General features: G+C 42.3%; 1 protein-coding gene across 1 annotated transcript in view; it reads left to right on the forward strand.

The window, feature by feature from the left end:
- The window catches only part of LOC122942343 (claudin-12-like), a 35,627-nt gene extending 17,349 nt beyond the window's left edge, over positions 1-18,278 (forward strand). Inside the window, exon 2 of the mRNA XM_044299902.1 lies at positions 16,966-18,278. Within this exon, the coding sequence (XP_044155837.1) occupies positions 16,978-17,712 (735 nt within the window). The 5' untranslated portion in view covers positions 16,966-16,977 and the 3' untranslated portion in view covers positions 17,713-18,278. The remainder of the gene's footprint in view (positions 1-16,965) is intronic.
- Positions 18,279-19,099: the final 821 nt, after the last annotated feature.

Genomic DNA, 19,099 nt, shown 5'->3' on the forward strand with positions numbered 1-19,099 from the left:
GATGACACACTGTTATGGGGGATCTGTGGATGACGACACTGTTATGGGAGATCTGTGGATGACACACTGTTATGGGAGATCTGTGGATGACACAGTGTTATGGGAGATCTGTGGATGACACACTGTTATGGGGGATCTGTGGATGACACACTGTTATGGGGGATCTGTGGATGACACACTGTTATGGGGGATCTGTGGATGACACACTGTTATGGGGGATCTGTGGATGACACACTGTTATGGGGGATCTGTGGATGACACACTGTTATGGGGGATCTGTGGATGACACACTGTTATGGGGGATCTGTGGATGACACACTGTTATGGGGGATCTGTGGATGACACACTGTTATGGGAGATCTGTGGATGACACACGTGTTATGGGAGGATCTGTGGATGACACACTGTTATGAGGAATCTGTGGATGACGAACATGTTATGGGGATCTGTGGATGACACACTGTTATGGGGAATCTGTGGATGACGACACTGTTATGGGGATCTGTGGATGACACACTGTTATGGGGGATCTGTGGATGACACACTGTTATGGGGGATCTGTGGATGACAACACTGTTATGGGGATCTGTGGATGACACACTGTTATGGGGGATCTGTGGATGACACACTGTTATGGGGGATCTGTGGATGAACACTGTTATGGGGGATCTGTGGATGACACACTGTTATGGGGGATCTGTGGATGACGACACTGTTATGGGGGATCTGTGGATGACGAACACTGTTATGGGGGATCTGTGGATGACGAACACTGTTATGGGGGATCTGTGGATGACACACTGTTATGGGGGATCTGTGGATGACACACTGTTATGGGGGATCTGTGGATGACACACTGTTATGGGGGATCTGTGGATGACACACTGTTATGGGGGATCTGTGGATGACACACTGTTATGGGGGATCTGTGGATGACACACTGTTATGGGGGATCTGTGGATGACGAACACTGTTATGGGAGATCTGTGGATGACACAGTGTTATGGGAGATCTGTGGATGACACAGTGTTATGGGGGATCTGTGGATGACACACTGTTATGGGGGATCTGTGGATGACACACTGTTATGGGGGATCTGTGGATGACACACTGTTATGGGGGATCTGTGGATGACACACTGTTATGAGGGATCTGTGGATGACACACTGTTATGGGAGATCTGTGGATGACACAGTTTTATGGAGGATCTGTGGATGACACACTGTTATGGGGGATCTGTGGATGGCGAACACTGTTATGGGGGATCTGTGGATGGCGAACACTGTTATGGGGGATCTGTGGATGGCGAACACTGTTATGGGGGATCTGTGGATGACACACTGTTATGGTGGATCTGTGGATGACACACTGTTATGGGGGATCTGTGGATGACACACTGTTATGGGGGATCTGTGGATGACACACTGTTATGGGGGATCTGTGGATGACACACTGTTATGGGGGATCTGTGGATGACACACTGTTATGGGGGATCTGTGGATGACACACTGTTATGGGGGATCTGTGGATGACGAACACTGTTATGGGGGATCTGTGGATGACACTTTTATGGGGGATCTGTGGATGACACTCAACCACTCTCAAACCCAACTGGTCAAACTTGTTAAATGGATCCAAAGCACAATATGCACAATAACACCCCCACCCCCTCCAACACTTAATTAACCCCTTCATGGCCTAAACATTTTTTTTTCAAAGCAGAACACAAAGCTAAATAGAGCTGGGTGGGCTGGCAAGGGAGGGGTTAATAACAATAAGTGATGGAGGATCCTGGCCCTGTGGGATAATCCAGAAAACAGCTTTGCATTTTACCCCCGAGCGAAGACCACACAACATAGAGCTGCCAAGCCAAGTAGACAACATAAGGATCAATGTGAAAATAAATAATTTGGAGCCTTTGAAATAACTTAGCTCAGTATGCGGCATAGGCTACTTTCACACTGCTGTTTCAGGGATCTCACAAGCGGCCCCAAACAGATCAGTTTTGCCCCAATGCATTCAGAATGGATAAGGATCCGTTTAGAATGCATCCGTTTGGCTCCGTTCCGCCTCCATTCCGCTCTGGAGGCGGACACCAAAACGCTGCTTGCAGTCGGATCTTTAGATTCTTTTAACCTGTGACTCATTCGATTCTTAGACTCCCTGTACTTGTGTCAGTGACTCAGACTCAGAGCTGCTAGTGCTTGCCTTTCCTCAGCTCTGATTGGTTGGTGGGCGGGGAGGGGCTGGCAGAAGCAGCTTCCACTCTAGGATCAGATTACACTCCTCCCCTCCCTGCTGCCAGCGGCTCTGCTATTGTGTTCTAGGTCAGACTGAGCTGTTTCACTCGGATCCGCTCAGTCAGAGGAATCGACTCCTCCGGTTCAGTGAACTGAATCGATTCAAATGAATGATTCGTTCATGAACCGGACATCACTAGCAAGGAATAATCAATTGCCCCCCTCTAGTGATGCTATAAGTTCAACTCAAGTCACTGACAAATGGGAGGGGGGAAAAAAATATTTTAAAAAATATATAAATTTTTTTTTTTTTTTTGGAACTGGCTGGGCCCCCCTTAGGGTCTGGGCCCCTTACTGGGGTATTGGCTGTACCCCCCTGATGGCGGCCCTGAACACCTGTGCATACATAAATAGAAAATGACCCACTTAGCAAGTGATGGGCGTATTCAATATATCCTATTTATTATATAGTCGTAACAGACTAAATGTCGCCCTATTTTGTCACTCGCTAACAAGTTTAAAACTTAACCTTTATTCAATTCCATTTTCTAGAATCATCCTTTGAATATAGAGGTAATGGTTAAAACACTCAGTGGGAGACACAGTATTGGCAGTATATATATATATATATATATATAGACGAAAACGGACAGCAACTCCAATATTGGAGTTGCTGTCCGTTTTCGTCTAAATACAAGGGTAAGCAGTGAATTCCCTGGACCTAGCACCCTATTTTCTCTCTTTGGTATAAATTGGTGCTGCCACACATTTTTCTTTTTATATATATATATATATATATATATATATAAATGCTTGTGTCTGCTGCCTAATGTCTCAGCAGCCATACAAGATCTGTTGCACTAGTGTTTGTGCGCAGACTCCAGCACTACCTATCTCAAATAAATATAGAATAATGTCGCACTACAGTGGGGTGGAGATCCTCTACATAGACTGTTCAAGGCTATATACGCTTGCGATTTTGACTACAATTATTTATGTGCACTAAAGGATTGGCCATAAGTCGATTATTATATTCGGCAGCAAGCGATTATTTACACCACTAATATTTCGCATTGAAAATCTATTTCTGTATGACAGCGGACTGACCACAAGTCGATCATTATAATCGGCAACAAGTGATTATTTCATAATATTAATATTCTGCATTGGAAAAACGCATTGACTTACCACCAGTGAATAATATTGTTTTTCGATTATTATCGAATATCCGAACTTATTGTTTTTAATATTCATATATTGGGATCCTATTTATGTTGATTTTACTGTCTATATTTTAGTCCATTTTCTAATTTCACCACTAGTACTTACTATTTATCCTCTGCTAAATTTTACAATATTGTCGATTTTACTGTGAAAGTTATTGCAAATTTTATTGCATATTATGTTTAATAAAAGATCCCTTTACTTATAGAGAGTGCCCCACTTCAATAATCTACTACCTATCTCAAGTTTATTTCTTATCTTTACTGCCTAACTGTGCTCTGTTTCACTAAAACCTTACGCTGCCTCCCGACATGTTTCGCTGGAAAAAACGGTGTCCTCAGGGGAACCGGGCAGTGTATACTAGAAGACAGCCCTCTATAAGTACTTGTATAATTACGTCAGTTTATTGTATCGTCAATGGCCTTGTTTAGCTTATGTATATGACCCGTGTGGTGAAGATACTCCATCACTGATAGGATGGGGTAACGACACAGCCCCTTACCTCTCCTCCGGTAACATACTCCCCTCTCATCCCCTTCTTGAGTCAATATCGTGCTCTCCAGACCTTTTGCTATGTCTTCGTATTTGGCGCATGTGTGAGGACTTAGTCTCACTTATCGCAGGGTCCAGTTTACTGCGCAAGCGTCTGCTTACCCTGCATGCGATGAATAGTGATGAACTTGTTACACTTTTGTTGCTAATAGCTATTTAAAACTGTAACTATATGTACTCTCTTTGTTTATATTTATTATTAGCGATTCTTTCGCTAATTACATGTAAATATAGCATACTTATCACGTCTTCTAGATGTAATATTCTTACAGTATTCTTATTTTATAGGGTAACAAAAAGGGGGAGAGGAGGGGGGAATATATATATAGATAGGCCATTGGACTATATGCTTTCTTGTTTTATTGCTATTTTTATTTTATTTTTGTCTTATTGTTACCAGGTTTTTTCTTGCCACTATCACTCTTTATTCCTCAATTGTATATGGTAAATCAATATTTTTATCCCAAAATGCTACCAGTGGGACAGTCACATTTAATTATATAGACGACGCCTATCAACTGACAATTAATGAAAAAGGAAAAGGATCCACTCAGAATGCATCAGTTTGCCTCCGATAAGTCTCCATTCCGCTCTGGATGCGGACACCAAAACACTGCCTGCAGCGTTTTACTGTCTGCTTGACGAAGTGGAGTCAAACGGATCCGTCCTGACACACAATGTAAGTCAAAGGGGACGGATCCATTTTCTCTGGCACAATAGAAAACGGATCCGTCTCCCATTGACTTTCACTGGAGTTCATGACGGATCCGTCTTGGCTATGCTACAGATAATACAAACAGATCCGTTTATGATGGATGCATGCGGTTGTATTATTGTAACGGATCCGTTTTTGCAGATCCATGACGGATCCGCCCAAAACGCGAGTGTGAAAGTAGCCTTACCAGTTTTTTGCCAATATCACCCTTTATTCCTCAATTGTATATGGTAAATCAATATTTTCATCCCAAAATGCTACCAGTGTAAAATAGTTACCATTTTTATATAGAGTATAAGACTGTATAATCTTTCTTCTGAAAATACAACCAGAATAAAAAGAAAAAGGTTTTGACGCAACTTCATTAAGTCCATGTGGTGATAAGCTATTAAGACGATAGATACATCTCGTCTCTTCTTGTTGCAACCTTTTGTCAATATTGCCTTGTCTAGGGCCTGGTCTTATTTTACTAATACTCCAGAATTTTAAACCCAAGGCATTTCCATGATGTTGTGATCTTACGTGTCTATACTAGATAGAGTCGTATCTTCTGCAGTATTGACGCTGCTAAGATGTCTAGAAATCCGTCTTCTCAACTCCTGTATGGTTTTCCCTACATACAATTTGGGACAGTCACATTTAATTAGATAGACGACGCCTGTCGACTTACAATTAATGTAAAAGGAAAAGGATCCGCTCAGAATGAATTAGTTTGTCTCTGATCAGTCTCCATTCCGCTATGGAGGCGGACACCAAAACGCTGCCTGCAGCCTTTTGCTGTCCGCCTGACGAAGGTAGATAGAGATAGATAGAGGGTACCCTAAAAAGAGTCTGCATCGGGCCTAAAATATGGACAGAAATCAACTCCTGACCAATAAACAAGTTGGTCCGGAAAATAAAATTATACGATGCATAGGTACTTATGATGTACAGTATGAAAGAGTCTGAAATATATTACAACACCACTGGCATATCTTACAGGCAGAGAACGATCTAAATAAGGTACTACTGCAGCGTGCCAGTCCGCAGGGGTAGAACACGTGAGGTTCATGGTGGGCCGGAATGTACATACAGTTCATCAGTTACTCACCTCCCTGGGCCAGCAGTACAGTGAAGGGGAGAACAGCATTGGATTCTCCGGGGCACACTCGGTTTCAAGGGACACCGGCCAGATGGTGATTGAGGTGCCCTTGATGGTGAATGGGTGCTGAGTGCTTGTGCGTCTGGGCCCCTGACTTAGGTAGTGTCGTGACGCCAGCACCTTGATGGTGCAAAATGTTGAGAATGGTAGTGATATGGAGTTAGAAGAATGAGGCAGGTTTAAATCCAACGTTAAACTTTACAATAACCAGGTTCTTGATAACAGTTTACATCCAGTAGTAATACAGTCTCTGGTATACATGCAAGTTGGATGTGATTAATCCCAGTAACAGGCTGTGCTGGTAGTAATGTGTCAGGCTAGGGTAGTTAGTTAGGTACTCACTGATTAACAGCTCTTTGCCTTGCTTCAGTCTTGGTTGAGGTAGCTCCAGTCTTGATCTTCTACACAAGTGATATGACAGAATCCTTATCTGTCCTTAGAATAACGGTGAGGCTGCCAGAAGCTAATAAGTCCTTCACCTAATTACAAAGGCGCCTAGAGACTATAATAATGGCCTTTTCCTTCCTTTATCTTGATCCAATAATACCAGAAATTCACTTGTTACCCCTGAAGAGTGCATAGTAGAAAGTAGACTTTCCTCTGCCTGTCTTCCTGGCTTTGTTACTGAAGTGTAAGCTGGCGTCTCTGGGCCGTGGAGCTCCAGAGAGAGCTGAGAGGAGAGGGGACCTCTCCTTCCCCCTGAGCTCCTCACTCCATCTTCTTCTCTACTGAGAGAACTCGGAGAACTCCCTAACTAGGCCTGAACTGCCCTATTTATACTGTGGTGCTACCCCATCTAGTGGTGGATGTATGTGGTGCACCTAACAGCCTGGTGACAAGGGATTTCACACAGTAGTACAATACAGCATGATATTGCAGATGACAACAATAAGCTTTTGCAGTTCCCACATAAGCTAGTGGGAACGCTGCACTACCAGGGAGTCCAAGTATAACATTCAGGAGAGGGAAAAATCTGAAAGAAACCCTGGTACACAGCCACTATCAGTCACGGAAGAGGAAAAGGATGGAGACATGGCTTAAAACTAAAGGATCATTTCCCTGTGGAGAATGTACTTTTTGTAACCAAATGATACCAACTAAAACATTTCATAACCCCTTAGATGGGAAAAAGTACCAAATAAAAGACTACATTAATTGTAAGTCGATAGGCGTCGTCTATATAATAAATCTGACTGTCCCAAATTGTATGTAGGGAAAACCATACAGGAGTTGAGAAGACGGATTTCTAGACATCTTAGCAGCATCAATACTGCAGAAGATACGACTATCTAGTATACAGGGAGTGCAGAATTATTAGGCAAATGAGTATTTTGACCACATCATCCTCTTTATGCATGTTGTCTTACTCCAAGCTGTATAGGCTTGAAAGCCTACTACCAATTAAGCATATTAGGTGATGTGCATCTCTGTAATGAGAAGGGGTGTGGTCTAATGACATCAACACCCTATATCAGGTGTGCATAATTATTAGGCAACTTCCTTTCCTTTGGCAAAATGGGTCAAAAGAAGGACTTGACAGGCTCAGAAAAGTCAAAAATAGTGAGATATCTTGCAGAGGGATGCAGCACTCTTAAAATTGCAAAGCTTCTGAAGCGTGATCATCGAACAATCAAGCGTTTCATTCAAAATAGTCAACAGGGTCGCAAGAAGCGTGTGCAAAAACCAAGGCGCAAAATAACTGCCCATGAACTGAGAAAAGTCAAGCGTGCAGCTGCCAAGATGCCACTTGCCACCAGTTTGGCCATATTTCAGAGCTGCAACATCACTAGAGTGCCCAAAAGCACAAGGTGTGCAATACTCAGAGACATGGCCAAGGTAAGAAAGGCTGAAAGACGACCACCACTGAACAAGACACACAAGCTGAAACGTCAAGACTGGGCCAAGAAATATCTCAAGACTGATTTTTCTAAGGTTTTATGGACTGATGAAACGAGAGTGAGTCTTGATGGGCCAGATGGATGGGCCCGTGGCTGGATTGGTAAAGGGCAGAGAGCTCCAGTCCGACTCAGACGCCAGCAAGGTGGAGGTGGAGTACTGGTTTGGGCTGGTATCATCAAAGATGAGCTTGTGGGGCCTTTTCGGGTTGAGGATGGAGTCAAGCTCAACTCCCAGTCCTACTGCCAGTTTCTGGAAGACACCTTCTTCAAGCAGTGGTACAGGAAGAAGTCTGCATCCTTCAAGAAAAACATGATTTTCATGCAGGACAATGCTCCATCACACGCGTCCAAGTACTCCAATACGTGGCTGGCAAGAAAGGGTATAAAAGAAGAAAATCTAATGACATGGCCTCCTTGTTCACCTGATCTGAACCCCATTGAGAACCTGTGGTCCATCATCAAATGTGATATTTACAAGGAGGGAAAACAGTACACCTCTCTGAACAGTGTCTGGGAGGCTGTGGTTGCTGCTGCACGCAATGTTGATGGTGAACAGATCAAAACACTGACAGAATCCATGGATGGCAGGCTTTTGAGTGTCCTTGCAAAGAAAGGTGGCTATATTGGTCACTGATTTGTTTTTGTTTTGTTTTTGAATGTCAGAAATGTATATTTGTGAATGTTGAGATGTTATATTGGTTTCACTGGTAAAAATAAATAATTGAAATGGGTATATATTTGTTTTTTGTTAAGTTGCCTAATAATTATGCACAGTAATAGTCACCTGCACACACAGATATCCCCCTAAAATAGCTAAAACTAAAAACAAACTAAAAACTACTTCCAAAAATATTCAGCTTTGATATTAATGAGTTTTTTTGGGTTCATTGAGAACATGGTTGTTGTTCAATAATAAAATTAATCCTCAAAAAACAACTTGCCTAATAATTCTGCACTCCCTGTAGACACATATGATCACAACATCATGGAAATGCCTTGGGTTTTTAAATTCTGGGGAATTAGTAAAATAAGACCAGTCCCTAGACAAGGCAATATTGCCAAAAGGTTGCAACAAGAAGAGACGAGATGTATCTATCGTCTCAATAGCTTATCACCACATGGACTTAATGAAGGTTTTACATACTCGTTCTTACTATGACATCACTCTAGAAGCTAACATATTAGAGTTAAAAAAATATCTAAGAGGAAGTAACTTTCTATATAAGAGATTGATAAAAAGGAGGCAAAGACACCCATAGTTGCGTAAAAAACTTTTTCTTTTTATTCTGGTTGTATATTCAGAAGAAAGATTATACAGTCTTATACTCTATATAAAAATAGTAACTATTTTACACTGGTAGAATTTTGGGATAAAAATATTGATTTACCATATACAATTGAGGAATAAAGAGTGATAGTGGCAAAAAACTGGTAAGGCTACTTTCACACTCGCGTTTTGGGCGGATCCGTCATGGATCTGCAAAAACGGATTCGTTACAATAATACAACCGTCTGCATCCGTTCAGAACGTTTGTATTATCTGTAACATAGCCAAGACGGATCCGTCATGAACTCCATTGAAAGTCAACGGGAGATGGATCCATTTTCCATTGTGTCAGAGAAAACTGATCCGTCCCCATTGACTTCAATTGTGTGCCAGGACGGATCTGTTTGCCTCCACTTCGTCAGGCGGACAGCAAAACGCTGCAGGCAGCATTTTGGTGTCCGCCTCCAGAGCGGAATGGAGACTGATCGGAGGCAAACTGATTCAATCTGAGCGGATTCTTTTCCATTCAGAAAGCATTTGGGCAAAACTGATCCGTTTTGGACCGCTTGGGAGAGCCCATGACAAATCTTACAAACGGAAAGCCAAAACGCTAGTGTGAAAGTAGCCTAACAATAAGACAAAAAATAAATAAAAAAATAGCAATAAAACAAGAAGGCATATAGTCCAATGGCCTTTACCTACCTAGTGGTTGAAGAGGAGGTAGTTGGAATATTATCTCTGAAAAGGAAAAAGGAAAAATTGTGTGAGACCAACTTACAGTGCCTTGCAAAAGTATTAAACCCTTTTTTCGCATTTTGGTACATTACAGCCTTAAGTTCAATCAGATCAGAACACAATAGTCTAAGTTGGTGAAGTGAAATAATAAAAATATATAAATAAAACTATTGTTTAGAAATAGAAACCAGAAAATTGGCATGTGCATATGTATTCAGCCCCTTTGTAAGGAAGCCCATAAAAAGCTCTGGTACAACCAATTACCTTCAGAATTCGCATAATTAGTTAAATGATGTCCACCTGTGTGCAATCTAAGTGCCACATGATCTGTCATTACATACACACACCCTTTTTGAAAGGACCCAGAGGCTGCAACACCTAAGTAAAAGGCATCACTAACCAAACACTGCCATGAAGACCAAGGAACTCTCCAAACAAGTAACGGACAATGTTGTTGAGAAGTACAAGTCAGGGTTAGGTTATAAAAAAATATCCAAATCTTTGATGATCCCCAGGAGCACCATCAAATCTATCATAACCAAATGGAAAGAACATGGCACAACAGCAAACCTGCCAAGAGATGGCTGCCCACCAAAACTCACAGACCGGGCAAGGAGGGCATTAATCCGAGAGGCAGTGCAGAGATCTAAGGTAACCCTGAAGGAGCTGCAGAGTTCCACAGCAGAGACTGGAGTATCTGTACATAGGACGACAATAAGCCGTACGCTCCATAAAGTTGGGCTTTATGGCAGAGTGACCAAAAGAAAGCCATTACTTTCAGCTAAAAACAAAAAGGCACATTGTGAGTTTGCGAAAAGGCATGTGTGAGACTCCCAACATGTATGGAGGAAGGTGCTATGGTCTGATGAGACTAAAATTCAACTTTTCAGCCATCAAAGAAAACTCTATGTCTGGCGCAAACCCAACACATCACATCAAAGTTCCAATATATGTTGATCGCGCTGCCTATGAGTGTAGAATTCCAATCCCAGATTCTTATCCCAAATGCGCAGTTGTTTCACCTTGTAGCCAAACAATCGGTTTCCAGAGGCTGGTGCACTCACGTACACCTGCACCCTAGAGAGAAGTTATAACACAATAGTGAAGTTCCACCAGGTAATTCTGCTGTTTTATTCTACTTACAAAAAGGACATAAAATTTCAGCCTTTAAAATCAATATATTCTCATCACAGAAAGTCCACCCGACCCGGGTTTCGCCAGTCCAGCTTCTCACAGGTGCGGCATTTATTGGTCCTAGATCACATCTATGGACCGCCCATCTATACAAAAACCTTTTCTTTTTTGTTCCTCTAGGATACTCATCAAAACTCAAACAATAAATAAACATGAATTCCTAAAATCCACAAATGCTATCGGTATTTTGAAAAAAAATAAGATTCCTTCTCTGCTTCTTAGTAAACACATCGCCCAAAGAACACCATCCCCACAGTGAAACATGGTGGTGGCAGCATCATGCTGTGGGGATGGGACTGGGAAACTGGTCAGAGTTGAGGGAAAGATGGATGGTGCTAAATACAGGGGTATTCTTGAGCAAAACCTGCACCACTCTGTGCGTGATCTGCGGCTAGGACGGAGGTTCACCTTCTAGCCGGACAATGACCCCAAACACTTGAATGGTTTAAGGGGAAACATGTAAATGTGTTGGAATCCCAGTGGTAAGATGTGACAAGCTCATAGAGACTTATCCAAAGCGACTTGGAGCTGTGATTGCCGCAAAAGGTGGCTCGACAAAGTATTGACTTTAGGGGGGTGAATAGTTATGCACATTGACTTTTTTTTGTTATTTTGTCCTATTTGTTGTTTGCTTCACAATAAAAAAAAAATCTTCAAATTTGTGGGCATATTCTGTAAATTAAATGATGCAAATCCTCAAACAATCCATGTTAATTCCAGGTTGTGAGGCACTGTAAATAGGCACTCTTGCAAGGTACTGTAAATACAATAACTATTATATAAAGATCTGTTATATATTCCCCCCTCCTCTCCCCCTTCTTGTTACCCTTTTAAAATAATAATACTGTAAGAATATTACATCTAGAAGACGTGATAAGTATGCTATATTTACATAAATAGATTGTCTAAAATCGGTAATCAATTAATTATAAATAAATAAAGGCTGCACACACATATAAGCAGTAAAGCTGAGAAATGGGGATCATTCTAAATTCAAGTGGTACTATACCTACTATTGGAATCAATGGAAGCTCTTAGCGCACATTTTGATCAAACTTGTGTCGGGGCCCATCCACCACGAGTCAAGGTGGCTTATTCATAATCATAGTCATGGGTGCACATCCATAAGGCAAACAATAAATAAAAAATATGCCAGTCTAAACTTTCTTGTAATATTTATCTGAAGGTGGCGCCTCTTTTAGACTGAGCACACGCCCATCTGCCTGGAGCTTCTGAGCAAAGTACAAATGAAGCTGGTTCCTTCACTGCCCTGATAATGTGGACTTGGATAAGTCCAAGAGAGGCGGTATATTAGTGATAGAGACCCATCCGCGGAAGCCACCTTGACGCGTGGTGGATGGGCCCGACACAAGTTTGATCTAGGTATAGTAGGTATAGTACCACTTGAATTTAGAATGATCCCCATTTCTCAGCTTTACTGCTTATATGTGTGTGCAGCCATTATTTATTTATTTATTATGTTTGCCTTATGGATGTGCACCCATGACTATGATTATGAATAAGAATATGCCAGTCTAAACTTTCTTGTAACAATTAATTATAAAACCATTTACTCTAAAACTATGAGTGCAAAAGAATCGCTAATAATAAATATAAACAAAGAGAGTACATATAGTTACAGTTTTAAATAGCTATTAGCAACAAAAGTGTAACAAGTTCATCACTATTCATCGCATGCAGGGTAAGCAGACGCTTGCGCAGTAAACTGGACCCTGCGATAAGTGAGACTAAGTCCTCACGCATGCGCCAAATACGAAGACATAGCAAAAGGTCTGGAGAGCACGATATCGACTCAAGAAGGGGATGAGAGGGGAGTATGTTACCGGAGGAGAGGTAAGGGGCTGTGTCGTTACCCCATCCTATCAGTGATGGAGTATCTTCTCCACACGGGTCATATACATAAGCTAAACAAGGCCATTGACACTGACGTCATTATACAAGTACTTATAGTGGGCTATCTTTTCCGACCCTGCATATACACTGCCCGGTTCCCCTGAGGACGCCAGTTTTTCCGGCGAAACATGTCGGGGGCAGCGTTAGCTAGGTTTTAGTGAAACAGTGAGAGCACAGTTAGGCAGTAAAGATGAGAAATAACTTGAGATAGGTAGTGCTGGAGTCTGCACACAAACACTAGCACAACGGATCTTGTATGGCTGCTGAGACATTAGGCAGCAGACACAAGCATTTATATACAGAATACTGTATACTGCCAAAACTGTGTCTCCCACTGAGTGTTTTATCTGTGTTGCATGGAGTCAACCAACTTCTGGCCCCTGTGAACAGGTATTCCAGCCCAGGATGATTGGACTACATTCCACAGTTCTTCTCTATTTCTTGGTTTTGCCTCAGAAACTGCATTTTTGATGTCACACCACAAGTTTTCTATTAGATTAAGATCCGGGGATTGGGCTGGCCACTCCATAACGTCAATCTTCTTGGTCTGGAACCAAGATGTTGCACGTTTACTGGTGTGTTTGGGTCGTTGTCTTGTTGGAACACCCATTTCAAGGGCATTTTCTCTTCTGCATAAGGCAGCATGACCTCTTCAAGTATTCTGATGTATTTATACTGATCCATGATCCCTGATATGTGATTAATAGGCCCAACACGTAGTATGAGAAACATCCCCATATCATGATGCTTGCGCCACCATGCTTCACTGTCTTCACAGTGTACTGTGGCTTGAATTCAGTGTTTGGGGGTCATCTGACAAACTGTCTCCGGCCACCAAACCCAAAAAGAACAATCTTACTTTCATTAGTCCACAAAATGTTGCGCCATTTCTCTTTAGGCCAGTCAATGTGCTCTTTGGTAAATTGTAACCTCTTCAGCACATGTCTTTTTTCAACAGCGGGACTTTGCAGGGGCTTCTTGCAGATAGCTTGGCTTCACATAGGCATCTTCTAATTGTAACAGTACTCACAGGTAACTTTAGACCCTCTTTGATCTTCCTGGAGCTGATTGTTGGTGGAGTCCTTGCCATTTTGGCTATTCTTCTATCTATTCGAATGGTAGTTTTTTCACTTTCATCCACGTCTTTCAGGTTTTGGTTGCCATTTTAAAGCATTTGCAATCATTTTAGCTGAGCAGCCTATCATTTTCTGCACTTCTTTATATGTTTTCCCCTCTCCAGTCTCCAATCAACTTTTTAATTAAGGTACGATGTTCTTCTGAACAATGTCTGGAACGATTCATTTTCCTCCGAATTTCAGAGAGAAATGCACTGTAACCAGCATGTACAACATTTGCTGCCTTCCTTCCTTAAATATGGGCAATAATTACCACCTGTTTTTCAAAGAATGAATGACCTCACTTATTGAACTCCACACTGCTATTATTTTGAACATGCCCCTTTCAATAAGTGATTGAATTACAGAGAATCAGCAGCATGCATGTCATGACTGTTGGGTTTCTATTACTCTACTACACCTGCTAGTAAATTATTTGCCATGTAGAAATATCATTTCTACCAAAAACAGTGATTTATCAGGTTAGTGATGTCTGACTGCTATTATTTTTAACACAACTGTATATACTGCAAATACTGTGTCTCCCACTGAGTGTTTTAACCATTACCTCTATATTCAAAGGATGATTCTAGAAAATGAAATTGAATAAAGGTTAAGTTTTAAACTTATTATCGAGTGAAAAAATAGGGCGAAATTTAGTCTGTTACAACTATATGTAAATAGGATACACCTGTGCATAGGTTGTGCCCGGTAGTGCAGCTCAGCTCTGTTGAAGTGAATGTGGTAAGATTCAATACTACGCACCTCCTGTGGGCTGTTTTTGTGAAGAAAGCAGTCTTATTTTTTAATCCTGAACAACCCCTTAAAAAGTCTATTCCCATGTGGGACACTGATGGCATATTTCTCGGTTATACCATCAATGTTAAGACCCGCTCCTATGTCCAGAATGGGGCCCCAGAAGTGAAAGAGAACACCCCACACATGCATGGCATGCTCTCCATGCACTGCAATGGGACTTTGGAAAATACAGTTGCAAGAAAAAGTATGTGAACCCTTTGGAATGATATAGATTTCTGCACAAATTGGTCATAAAATGTGATCTGATCTTCATCTAAGTCACAACAATAGACAATCACAGTCTGCTTAAACTAATAACACACAAAGAATTAAATGTTACCATGTTTTTATTGAACACACCATGTAAACATTCACAGTGCAGGTGGAAAAAGTATGTGAACCCCTAGACTAATGACATCTCCAAGAGCTAATTGGAGTGAGGTGTCAGCCAACTGGAGTCCAATCAATGAGATGCGATTGGAGGTGTTGGTTACAGCTGCCCTGCCCTATAATAAACACACACCAGTTCTGGGTTTGCTTTTCACAAGAAGCATTGCCTGATGTGAATGATGCCTCGCACAAAAGAGCTCTCAGAAGACCTACGATTAAGAATTGTTGACTTGCATAAAGCTGGAAAGGGTTATAAAAGTATCTCCAAAAGCCTCGCTGTTCATAAGTCCACGATAAGACAAATTGTCTATGAATGAAGAAAGTTCAGCACTGCTGCTACTCTCCCTAGGAGTGGCCGTCCTGTAAAGATGACTGCAAGAGCACAGCGCAGACTGCTCAATGAGGTGAAGAATAATCCTAGAGTGTCAGCTAAAGACTTACAAAAGTCTCTGGCATATGCTAACATCCCTGTTAGCGAATCTACGATATGTAAAACACTAAACAAGAATGGATTCCATGGGAGAATACCACAGAGGAAGCCACTGCTGTCCCAAAAAAAACATTGCTGCACGTTTACAGTTTGCACAAGAGCACCTGGATGTTCCACAGCAGTACTGGCAAAATATTCTGTGGACAGATGAAACCAAAGTTGAGTTGTTTGGAAGAAACACACAACACTATGTGTGGAGAAAATGAGGCACAGCACACCAACATCAAAACCTCATCCCAACTGTGAAGTATGGTGGTGGGGGCATCATGGTTTGGGGCTGCTTTGCTGCGTCAGGGCCTGGACGGATTGCTATCATCGAAGGAAAAATGAATTCCCAAGTTTATCAAGACATTTTGCAGGAGAACTTAAGGCCATCTGTCCACCAGCTGAAGCTCAACAGAAGATGGGTGTTGCAACAGGACAACAACCCAAACCATAGAAGTAAAAATCAACAACAGAATGGCTTAAACAGAAGAAAATACGCCTTCTGGAGTGGCCCAGTCAGAGTCCTGACCTTAACCCGATTGAGATGCTGTGGCATGACCTCAAGAAAGCCATTCACACCAGACATCCCAAGAATATTGCTGAACTGAAACAGTTCTGTAAAGAGGAATGGTCAAGAATTACTCCTGACTGTTGTGCACGTCTGATCTGCAACTACAGGAAACATTTGGTTGAAGTTATTGCTGCCAAATGAGGTTCAACCAGTTATTAAATCCAAGGGTTCACATACTTTTTCCACCTGCACTGTGAATGTTTACATGGTGTGTTCAATAAAAACATGGTAACATTTAATTATTTGTGTGTTATTAGTTTAAGCAGACTGTGATTGTCTATTGTTGTGACTTAGATGAAGATCAGATCACATGTTATGACCAATTTGTGCAGAAATCCATATCATTCCAAAGGGTTCACATACTTTTTCTTGCAACTGTAGCTGAGCAAGCACGCTCAGCTATTTTCGGAAGTTATATTGACATGAATGGACAGCAAGGCGCACAAGTGTGGCCACCTCCATACTCACCGCTATGGAAATAGCGAGCCAGCGCTGTTTTTGGAACTCCTATAGTGGTGAACAAGGGTGGCCACACATGCTCAGCTGCTTGCCCTTCTCTTCAGGGGCCCTGTTCTGGAGAGGTGGGACCTGCACCTATCTGACATTGATGCCATCAATGTCCCAGATGGGAATACTTCTCATTATTCACATCTCATCATGGGGTATCTACAGTATGTATGATATATAAAATATATAGACTGCTGTGTTATAGTAAACATTTGCTATTCTTTTACAGTCACTGGTCACAATGGGTTGCCAGGAGGTGCACGCAGTGACTTTATTGGCTTTTGTATGCGGAACGGCGTCCATATCAGGTCTCTTTGTCGCCACTCTTCTACCCCAATGGAGGCTGATGAAGCTTTACACATTTAACAGGAATGAGAAGAACCTCACAGTCAGCATGGGGTTATGGGTGAAGTGCACGCGCCTAGAATGGAGCAGGGACTGTATGATCTATGATGCAGAATGGTACGCCAGCGTGGACCAGTTGGATATCCGTGTCCTGCAGTTTGCCCTTCCCTTCAGCATCCTGACGGGGGCCGCTGCCCTTATCCTGTGTCTGACGGGGATATGTAATACCACATTCAGCTCTACCATGCCAAGTCTGAAGCTTACCAAGTGTCTCGTCAACAGTTCCGGCTGCCATCTTGTGGCTGGCATGCTATTTTGTTTAGCAGGTGCCATGAGCATCACCCCATCCGCCTGGGTCATATTTTACAACCATATTTTAAACAGCAAATATGGTCCGTACTTCACCTATGACATTGCCGTCTTTGTTGCTATTGGGAGTGCTGGAGGAATGTTCTTCACTGCGGCATTGCTATTTGTGTGGTACTGTAATTGTAAATCCTTGACCTCTGCTTACTGGCAGCCCCTCTACTCTCACATCCCAAATATGCAGAATTACATTCCCCCCTCATACTCCTCTCAGTCCCACCTGTCAGCCATTGACATAGACTTTCCTGTCACCTATACTGTTTAATTAGTCATTTGTGACACCGATTATATATATTTTTTTCAGTCTTGGCGCTGTATATTGTGTAATGAGCAACTTAATTAAAAGGGTTATAGGCGAGTATATGTTTTTCCCTTTCCCTGTGCCTCCCCTGCCAGGCCCTACAATTTAGGATGCATTCACCTGACTGTGCCGTGTTTTGTGGATCCGCACCTGGACCCATTCATAAGGTCCTGTGAATGAGTCCTGCCCCTTACTAATGTGTTTGCGCTATTTTTTCTGTCCGACTCCGGAGATTGGGAGAGTGGTCATATGACGGCACCCTCTGCGAAGACTGTATTTCCTCTGACATCACGACTACCTCCCATGATCCCATCTGTCTGAATTCTCGGCCGAACGGTCTTGATGTCAGACCCATGTGATCTTGGAATGGGCTGGTCGACGCCCTCAATCAGAGTAGGCCGACTCCACTGGTTGTCATATCAAAGCTGTGTGGGTGGAAAAGTGGACAAGTGAACACTGAGATTGCTGCAAAGATTTAGGCCTCTTTCACACGGCGTCTTATTTTTGGCCCGGATAAGAGGCGGGTGCGTTGCGGGAACACGCGCGATTTTTCCGCACGAGTGCAAAACATTGTAATGCGTTTTGCACTCGCGTGAGAAAAATCGCGCATGTTTGGTACCCAAGCCCGAACTTCTTCACAGAAGTTCGGGCTTGGGATTGATGTTCTGAAGATTGTATTATTTTCCCTGATAACATGGTTATCAGGGAAAATAATAGCATTCTAAATACAGAACGCAAAGTAAAACAGCGCTGGAGGGGTTAAAAAAAATAAAAAAATTAACTCACCTTCTCCTCTTGATCGCGTAGTTCCCGGTCTCTTCTTTACTTCTTTAATGATGAGCGGTGGGCTAAATGACCTGTGGTGACGTCAGATCACATGCTCCAATCACATGGTCCATGACCATGGTGAAAAACGCAGAATATAGAGCATAAGTGATGCGTGAAAATCACCTCTCATGTGAACAGCCCCATAGAAATGAATGGGTCCGGATTCAGTGCGGGTGCAATGCGTTCAACTCACGCATCGCACCCGCGCGGAATACTCGCCCGTCTGAAAGGGTCCTTAGAGTATGTGACAGTTACTAATACCTATGTCCCAGTAATTCATAGGGTGTCTCCCCTTACACCCCAATAATCTTATACTCACCACAGTTTGATAATAAACATGGATGGGATGATTTGTAACATACTTTATGAATATTTCCAAAGGGTCTTTTACAAAGGCCAATGATTGGGACTGAACATTTGGCAAATTAGCCGTCAAAACAGCAAACGCCCGTTTGTAGGCTGATCAGACCTTTTATGCTCGCTGTTCGGCAGCATATCACCCTGTGTAAACAGTGGATATGCT

Source organism: Bufo gargarizans, chromosome 6, assembly GCF_014858855.1.
Source record: "Bufo gargarizans isolate SCDJY-AF-19 chromosome 6, ASM1485885v1, whole genome shotgun sequence".
NCBI classification, from domain to species: domain Eukaryota; kingdom Metazoa; phylum Chordata; class Amphibia; order Anura; family Bufonidae; genus Bufo; species Bufo gargarizans.